General features: G+C 34.2%; 1 protein-coding gene and 1 long non-coding RNA gene across 2 annotated transcripts; one reads left to right on the plus strand and one right to left on the minus strand.

Moving 5' to 3' along the window:
- The first annotated feature begins 452 nt into the window (after window positions 1-452).
- Window positions 453-6,477, plus strand: LOC110703313 (D-glycerate 3-kinase, chloroplastic-like). Its single transcript, XM_021881099.1, has 12 exons — window positions 453-780; window positions 2,498-2,901; window positions 3,031-3,110; window positions 3,210-3,261; window positions 3,360-3,401; window positions 3,492-3,570; window positions 3,823-3,854; window positions 3,929-3,997; window positions 5,508-5,582; window positions 5,677-5,793; window positions 5,874-5,924; window positions 6,139-6,477. Exons 1-12 carry the CDS (start codon window positions 636-638, stop codon window positions 6,280-6,282), a joined length of 1,290 nt encoding a protein of 429 aa, XP_021736791.1. The 5' UTR covers window positions 453-635; the 3' UTR covers window positions 6,283-6,477.
- A 262-nt stretch (window positions 6,478-6,739) lies between these two features.
- Window positions 6,740-7,581, minus strand: LOC110703314. The gene is made up of 2 exons (XR_002507667.1): window positions 7,333-7,581; window positions 6,740-7,069 (listed from the first exon to the last, which is right to left on the minus strand). It is a non-coding gene; the product is annotated as an uncharacterized LOC110703314 (long non-coding RNA).
- Window positions 7,582-10,042: the final 2,461 nt, after the last annotated feature.

Genomic DNA, 10,042 nt, shown 5'->3' on the forward strand with positions numbered 1-10,042 from the left:
TATTTGTTAACGTCGAATTTTTATTATAAATGCCGTATGACTTTTAATTAATGAAATATTTTTGCTTTTCAAAAAAAAAAATATATACGTAACAATGGTTTTTATGTTATTTATTTATCTATCTAAAAAATTAAACTTAAATCGATTACATAACACAAAAAATGAACTTAAAGTTAATCTAACTCATGCTTTAGACAATTAACTTATGTATAAGACAATAATAAATCCAAAACAAGATTTATAATTGTGAATTTCTCAAATTAACACCTGGACTATGGCCTCTAGGCATGTTGTATGTAGCCCAAATATTAATGCACATCTTAGTATTAATTTCATCTTTCTGAAAAATCCACATAATTTTGACTCATGACAGCAAAAAATTAGTTGAATAATAAATAAATAAATAAATAATTTTTTTTTTTCTTTATAAAAAACAGAAAAATACAGTCCATATATATCCAAAAAAAATTAATCAAATCCATATCTAAACTAACAACGTACCATTGGAAACTTCCCTCCTCAGAGTCCTCACCATTTTGTACAAGCTCAGCCTCAAAACACTCACATACAAACTCACTAAAAAAACCAGAGTAGAGAGAGAAAGAGGAGAGAGAAAGCAACAATATTCATTAAAAATGGCGAATTTTTTGAACATTTCATCTCAAGCTGTGACGCCATGGTCAAATGCCACTTCAGTGTTCTCATCCAATACCAAATTTTCTCTCTCCAATAAATATTCTCACAATTTTTCTTTTCCTCATATTTCTACTTCTGCTTCTGGTAATTATTTTCTTCCATTTTAATTTTTTTTCAATGAATTATATGTATTGGTTATGATAATTTGTTTTTGATTTCGGTTATTTGCGTTTTCCGATGGGATTATATTTTTGTTATTGATCAATTGTGTATGATTTCTGTGTAATTTTGGTGTTACTGTTTTTTTTTTTAATATTCGAGTAGGTTTTTTATACAACGGGTGTACTGAATACCGTAGATAGTGTAGGCCCGAATCGCATAAAAAGTTCCCTTTTTGCGAAATTGACTTTATTTTATGTGATTTTAGGTGATAAAGCACTTTACATATGATACTCCCATGTCCATTATATTACATTTTTTGCCTTTTCCTGATACATTCAATACATTGAATTTTGTAATTTTTAATTTTTTTTTTTAATCACCTGTGAGAAATCAGTATTAGAATTACATAGTTGAATGAAATCATTTTGATAAAAAACGTATAATACTAAAACCTTGGAATTTGGAAGCATATATATATATATATATATATATATATATATATTTTTTTTTTTTTTTTCAAAAAAAAAAAAAAACGTGAATTTGACTTCTGTTTATGCTTACAAAACCAATTTATGCCAGAACACCAATTGTGAAATCGTGTTTTTGGGGGATGAGATAGCGTATACTCGTGTTGTAACAATGAGGGGAAGATTGAGTCTTATTTTGATAGTTGGAATAGGTGAAATGATGGTTGAAATATGTCAATGTGGTTGATATTGAGGTGTTTGTGGTATGATGGAAGCATTTTTGTGGAATATGTTATGTTGGATGCAATTGGAAGGTTGTAGAATGCTGATGCAGCAACGACAAAGAGTAGGAGGTCACGATTTTGATAATCGTGCTTCAGCCATTCAAGGGTCTTATAGTCAGGAGATCTGAATTTCATTATGAATGGCATAAAATGGTTGAGGGTTTTATTACAATTTGTTATATAGTCGAATATAAGGTGTTTCTTAGGTGTATAAATTAGATGTGTTGCAACAGAAATCCAAAGTATTGAACTCCAAAAAAGGAACTGACTCTACCTCTGCATCGGTTAATCCTAGAGACTGTAAATATTTAGAGTTAGGTTTAAGTGATTCCTGTTAAACCAAACAAATGAAAATGTTAAGAGTTAAATGATTCCTTCCCCGGTCTTATTTGTTTCCTTTCCATTCCGTTTCCAATATTCATACCTAACACCCCTTAGCTTCTTTGCCCCTGCCCTCTCCTCTGGGATACTTAACACTGAGAGAAAGCTGAGACGGGTTGGGGCATTGTTGCTGCAAGTGTGACTGTGTGAGGGAAAACAAAGGGCAGCCTGGTTGAGTTTTTCAAATTGTCAACTTCATGAGCATTCCTTCTATTGGAATGATAAGAAAAGACTGGATTGGGGGTGAGGATGCTTGCTTCTAAGTAGGGACAGCTATTCATGGTGCTGAACTAGTAGCATAATGGTTTCCTTGGAACTGAAAACAGGTGCATGATGATAGGGCCAACTAGTTTTAGTTGTGTGGTGCTAAATAGAACAATCTCAATGTTACAATTCGAATAGCTTATGTGCTTATACAAATAAAATAGGAGCTGCTTTTCTTTTTCTTCTTTTTTTTTTTTTTTTAATTCTATTTGGCTTGTAACCTTTACTTCATTGATAAATATGTATCTGTAACTTTAACAGATTCTAAGCTCTGGATTCATTAATAAAATTCAACTTATTTAGATGTTGTTTCGGCAGGGTGTAGATTTTCATGGATGGAAGAGAACCTTACCAGCCATAGAAACATGTATAACAATGGAAGAAGACCAAGCCAGGTTCAATTAGCCCTTCCAAGAACATCAACTGTGTCAGTTTCCTCTGTAGAAGACCTCTTTGCCTTTATATGTTCCGGTCCCCTTATAAATAAAACAGGTCTTACTGAGCAAAAGATTGCTGAGTCAATCGATAAATGGTTATTGTGTGCATCTCAACTTTGTAGAGTATTCCAACTCAATGAACTTAAACTAGATGATGCTCAGAAAATCAGGCTTTACCATTACTATATACCAGTCTTCTTATGGTGTGAAGATCAAATCTCCCAACATGCATCCAAGTTCAAAGATGGAGAAGAAGTCCCTCCTCTAGTGGTACAAATTTTTGAGCTGTATATATTCATTATGTGATACTTTTTACATATAAATTCTGGAAGTATATTACGAATACCTTTGAAAGGCTTCCTGTTTCGATTGTTTGAAATAAGCCTTCTTTTTTTGCAGATAGGATTTAGTGCACCACAAGGTTGTGGAAAGACAACACTCGTATTCGCACTATACTATCTTTTCCAAATTACTGGCAGGTACATATTGGAAATTTAAGGAACATGACATGTACTTGTGAGAAATTGATGAGAAAAGTATGACATTTTTGTTGGACTGATAACATGAAATTCTGCTAGGAAAACTGCTACAATATCCATTGATGATTTCTATTTGACAGCTGAAGAGCAGGTATTAATTCCAGTGGTTTCAGAGAGAGCTTCTGATAAAAGAATTTGAGGTCTGTATCATTATTGTCTTTTTCTGACAGAATTTCATGGTAACTGTAGGGTGAACTAAGAGAAGCGAACTCAGGAAATAGTCTTCTAGAGGTTAGACCAGCCTGCTTAGCTCAATTATTTTAATTCAATAGAAAATATCAATTTTTTTGTGCACTGATGATGTCAAATGACTATTTTCAGTACCGGGGAAATGCTGGAAGCCATGATCTACCGCTTTCTGTCGAAACACTTACAGCCTTGAGCAAATTAACTGAAGAAGGTATTGCTTTACGTTTAATATCATTGTCCGATTGCTAGAACATGTGCAACCTCTTGGTAGTACATTGCACACGTCTATCCTTTCACTTCCACAGTTGTCCATAATCTTAATTAAAGCCTTTTCATCTTTATATTATCTTCTCATATAATATTTGCTAATCCACTTGCTGAACTTTCTTCTTTCCGGATTTTTCTTCTTTTCCATTTGAATATTTCAGAATCATTCCATTTATAGAAACTATATATATTTCAGGTATGAAGATGAAAGTTCCAAGATACAATAAAGTAAGCATAAAAAGCTTTCAATTGTCCACCTGAGATCATGTTTGAACTCTGAAGTTTGTTCAATCTGCATGCAGTCTGCTTATAATGGGAGGGGAGACAGAGCAGATCCTGAAACATGGCCAGAGGTTGAAGGGCCACTAACGGTGAGAAGTTCTTTATATGGTTCTTTTGATCCCCAAACATATTGCTTTAAATTCCAATATCTTGTTCTTTTATTCAATTAGATTCATTATGTATCATCTAGTTTATCACCTCAATTTAAGGCACACTGGTAAACCTATTTTTTGGTCATTGAGTGAAGCACATCTTTTTGTGCTTCAATTATGTTGAATTGTATTTAGTTTGTTATTTCCTTTATTTACAGGGTAAGGCAATATTTCTCAGTAACAATCAAAATGGGTGCCTTTTACTATTAGTACTGTGGAGAAGTCATTGTTTTCTGCTTACTTGGATTTTTTTTAGCAGAAAGTGTTACAGATACAATTCTAACTCATAACCAAATTAAAGGCTACTTATTATTACCTTTATTCACATGAACAGTGATCATTCTCTTCCATAAAGCCAGACTTCTTATGAATGATATTTTATCTGCAATTCTGCATAGTTAGTTCAGTGCTTCAGTTCCTTTGAGGTTTTATTATTCTATTGACTGGCTGTACAATTTCAAACCCCAAATTCTTGTCTACATTCTGCGAAATGCCATCTGCATTAATTTTCGCTATTTTGAGATTGATATCAGATCACATCATGAACCTAAAATTCAATACATTTCCCTTACCTTCAAAACCTGTATCTTCTGGCATGATCTTCTCCATGAGAGCACTTTGGGAAGCTACAGATTTCTGGATTACAATGGCAGTTCTTTCATTGTTTATAGTGTTATTATGGGTCTTACTAGATAACAGCCCCTGCCAAGTTCCAATATCTTTTGTTATTCTGTCTTATGGGGTTTCTTACCTTCTTCCGCCTTTACTTGCTTTGGCTGTTTAGAAGCTTCTAGCCAATTGCTATGTGCGTTGACAGAGGGTGGTGTTTAATAAAAATTAGATTGCGGCAGAAATTGTAAGATTCAACTAGTCCAATATGCTAAAAGGAGAAGTGTGTCAAAGGTTAAATTTGCTTTTGAAATTCTAACCACTTGATTGTCCTTTAAACTACTAATTACGAAGTATTATCTTATGCAATTATTCTATGTGTAATAATATGGAATTATTCAAATCCTTAAATGTCATGTTATACATTCAAATATGAAATCACTTTTTTGAGAACTACTGATTCACTGAACACTTTTACAGAATCTGCTCTCTTATTTGCTTGTGAAACCTGCTAATTTAATCTGGTATCTGCTAAGTTGGAGTCCTATCTCCTACAGAGTAATTGGGTAACAGGTCAATCAGTTTCAGAAAATATGTTGGCAATCTGTGATTCCGAAATTTATCTGCTGTATTGAAATGGATGATAGATTACACTGTTGATTCTTAATTGCTAGTTTCAGAATATTTGTCTTGCTCAAACAGATATAACTTCTTTGCTTTAAACTTGAAAGTACATTTTTAGATCTGACTGATGACTTGATGAGAGACTCCTATATAATCCTCCTTGTCGTGGTCTGTGTTTTTGCTTTACTTATATGTGTTACTGTGCCATTTGTAGGCTATTCTCTTTGAAGGCTGGATGTTGGGTTTCAAACCCCTTCCAGATGAAGTGGTGAAAGATATTGATCCACAGGTACACACTCTTGCAACTTAACAGCATGACAACCCCCCGGTCTGCATATGCGCTCATTTTAATTTATATTTTGTGTTAATTCCTGTCTATACAGCTTGAAATAGTAAATAAAAATCTGCGAGCTTATTATGATGCATGGGACAAGTATATAAAGGCATGGGTAGTAATCAAGATCAAAGACCCAAGCTGTGTCTATCAGTGGAGACTTCAGGTTTTTTTCTCATCATTTTTTACGCGTTGTCACATTCTTCTTTATAAGTACAATTCGAAATTAAGGTTGTTTCTTTACAGGCAGAGCATGCCATGAGGGCAGATGGAAAATCAGGGATGTCAGACGAGGAGGTGAACATTTTATATCTCAGTGATATTTTTAGGGTGATGATATTTCTACCTAGGAAATTTTAGTTGAGGCAATATTGTCCTATTGACTAAATTTTCTGTGGCAGCTGCAAATAATCACTGATTTTTTTCCCTGCTTCTTGGGGGGGGGGGGGGGGGGCTCCTGCAAACTGTCCGTTCTTAAGTTGATATTCCTTCATGTGGGTGCATTCTGCAGGTTTTGGACTTTGTTTCTCGTTACTTGCCTGCCTACAAAGCTTATCTACCAACTCTTTACGCGGAAGGACCAAATGGATCAGATCCAAATCATACCCTTGTTGTTGAGATAGATGAAGGGAGGAACCCTATTCTCATCGGCTGATCTTAGTGTTTACTGTTAGAGGTTGGTTTTGTTCATATTTCATGTAGTTCTATTACTTGCTACTATCTTGTAACATTATTGTACATTAGATCTTCTATTGACATGCACATTCTTTCATTACTCTTGAAAAACCCCTTGGGAGATAACGATTGATCAAGTTTATAAATATATATGATGGAGCTTCGAGTTCTGGTACGAGACATGAAGGTCTAAGGCCGTGTTTGGTTTGGCCCTGTATAACTTGCATTGAAATTGATCTTTTACAGAAGATAAATTTCCTTTATTTGGTTTTTGAAAATTAGAGATGATATGAATATGGAAAATGAAAGCGAGGTGATGGAAGAGGAGGGCAGTAAACCACATACTCCGTAGGTGATTATGAAAATGCAGTATTCCTTAATTACCGTGTTTTTATAAACTATAGTCGACCTAAAAAACAGCATAAAGGAACTTGATCATCACCTTAAAGCCAAAGTTTATTATTTATGATATGTATACTTGAACTAGAAGACATCAGAGCTAGTAACTCTGTCATACAGCACTTTTTTTTTTACACCCTGCACACAGTAAGAACATGGAATGAAATAAAGGGTAACAAATAAGCAGAGATATACTCAGTATTTTAGGATTTTTTTTACACATATCATACTTTCATTAAAAAGAAATTAGGAGTAATTAATCCCTTTTATCCTCATTTTTATCATCAGAGTCGCAGCAGCAGCAGAAAACCTTCAGACAGCACTCACATGCCTCGTAACAGCAGAAGCAGCAGCACAGAGTAAATAAGCTGCAGTCCCAACATAAATTTCAGGCATTAGTAAATAATAACGAACCTTCCATAGTTCCATATAAGAAAAATTATAAACTACGCGACTTAATTAGTAACATAGAGGACAGTACTCATGTAATTGAATATTGTTAAGACCAAAATCTGATCAAAATACATAAAAAAAAAAAAAAAAAAAAAAAAAAATAACACCATATTGTATTACACAGTCATACATTCATTATACTTCATGAAAGGAGATTAGAAGGAAAGAAGTGACAAACCAAGCGTAGATCCATCCTTTATCATGGTGGCGCTGCTTGATGTGTTCAGAATAAGTCTGTGCCGGTCTGTTGTCCATTGCTGTTTCTTGGTAGATATCGACCTAGTGAATCTACACCCACAACAATGGCTAAGCAAATTTGATGAAAAACTGATTAATATTTGTTTGGCCTCAAATTTCGACGATTAGGCAAAGAGAACTTACGTTATCTATGTCCTTATATACTGATTTCATGTCAATATTTAATCAATATAGTCTTTTGGTATATCCCATGTTAATTCTTATACTTTTGTTGATTTCTTCTGTCAATTAAAGATGGTGATTAATTATAGAGCCATCCTTTTCTCATTATCTGTCACAGATTCCTCTTAGCTGGGAGATTCCTTGGACTAAGTCTAACAACATTTGAATACTTAGTACTTAACTGTATGTTAGCTACATTGTAATTGACTGATTGCACACTTGATGATGCACAATTACTTAGCTTTGCAAGATACGTTCTTACGCGTTACATGCAAGGTCTAGGTATACCTGATACAAGATGGAGGTTCCGTTACATACATAATACTCATAGGGAATTTCAATTGCGCATATATACATCATCGTTGGAATAGGGTTCAACCGTTCAAGCTTTTGCAACCCTTTCTCATACTGATATAGCTTTCCATCTTTTGAGAAGTTGAAAATAACTAACTGTATACCTAGTATCATGCAAACAATAATGGTTGTTGAGGTCAAGATTTTTAAGAGATTAAAGTCCATTATTTCTGACGTTAACAAACATTAGTAACAAATAAAAATAATAGAGAAGTTGATTACATTACACTCTTGACCAATGGCAGCAATAATTGTTTCTAACATGATCAACACTAGGGAAAAAATCCAATTAGTACTTAGGTGTATTTAGTAGAGATTTACCTTAATATGGCGTTTTTTAAGTCATGAATTCAATAAGTTATTAGATGTATTCATTATTTAAGTAGATGTAACCCCTCAAGTAACCCTCCTAGTAACACCACTTAAGTAACTCCCCAAGTAACTAATCCCTGGTTTAGACACACAGGTGTACAGTGCTCATCGTACACCTTGATAAATAAAAAAAAGGCGGAAAGAACATCTTGTATTTCATAAAAAACATACATGTATTTGACAAAGAACATGTTTGTATTTGACAAAAACATGTATTACCAAAGAACGAGATAAAAACTTAATAAAAAAAAAATAATAAAAAGAACGAGATAAAAACTTAATAAAAAATTTCTGAAAAATTATACATTAACGGAAAAAATTTAGAGGTGATAAAAAAACCGAGTAGGGCCGGGCCATACCATAATTTCTCGTGTCCAAACCCGTGAAAAAGTAGCGGGTTTTCGGGCTTTTCGGGCCCGGTTTGGATTTTAACTAAAAATGCATTTTAGGCTTGCCTAAACCCACCCTATTTCGGGTCGGGCTGCGAGTCATGCCAATGTTGATCACCTCTTTAAAAATCTTTACCAAAGATTTTATTTCCCCAAAAAATAGTTTTTTATCTCTCCAAAAAAGTCAACTTCCCATAATAATTTAGTTTTTTTACTCTAATATTATTTTCAATTAAAAATAATTTAAGATTTCAATATCAAATTTCAAAATAACATATGTTAAAAGAACATAATTTATATGGAAAGTACATATAGTTAATACCTAATTAACACACTGATCAAACTCAAAAAACATACGATAATAAAAGTTATCTAAGGGCTTGTTCTCATTGACTGAACTCAGCTGAACTGAACTGAACTGAATATTTTATAAGAAAAGGAATTGAGTTGAACTGAACTGAACTGAACTGAACTGAATTTCAACGTATGAGAACAGGCCCTAAATATGGCATATGATAATAAAAATAGAATTTGAGCGTCACTACGACCTTAAAGAACGTACACGCCAAATTTAAACAACATACTTTGTAGTATTAAACCCAAAAAAACATATATGTTTATCAACATATGTTAAATAACATAAGTTTTAATGTAAAGAACATATAACTATACTCAAAGAACATACTGATCACACTCAAAGAACATATTAAAGGTATGTTCTTTGTCAAACATAGATATGTTCTTCATCAAACATTGTATGTTCTTTCCGGCTTTTTTTTGTTTACGCGGGTGCACCATGTGCATGGTACACCCGGGTGTATTATCTAATTTTCACCAAGTAACCTCTCAGTAATCCCACTTAAGTAACCCCTCAAGTAACTCATATAGTAACCCCCACCCTAGTAACCCTTGACCGAATTTAGTAACCCATGACCCACCACCAACGAAAAACTACCACCCACCTAGAACCACCACCAACAAACCACTACTATCCTAAACCACCAACGAAACCAGGCCTAGAACCCAGAATCACCAAACCACCACTAACCACCCACGAAATTTCCACTACCCGCCCACAAAACCACCATAAAACCACTTCTACCCAGAAACGAAACCACCACCAAACCCACCCACGAACCTAGAACTAGAACCTAAAACCACCAAACCACCACTACTCACCCACGAAACCACCAAAAACCACCACCAACGAACCACTTATGGTTAGAGAGAAGACAACGATGAAAATGAGGAGATCTGGGTTGGAGCTTCGAGGAAATCTGGACGAATATGACGGCGGGGGAAGTCGGTGCTCGGCCATTGAAGGTTAGAAAGAGAAAGATAGCGAGAGAAAAT

Source organism: Chenopodium quinoa, unplaced genomic scaffold (genome assembly GCF_001683475.1).
Source record: "Chenopodium quinoa cultivar QQ74 unplaced genomic scaffold, ASM168347v1, whole genome shotgun sequence".
Classification (NCBI taxonomy): domain Eukaryota; kingdom Viridiplantae; phylum Streptophyta; class Magnoliopsida; order Caryophyllales; family Amaranthaceae; genus Chenopodium; species Chenopodium quinoa.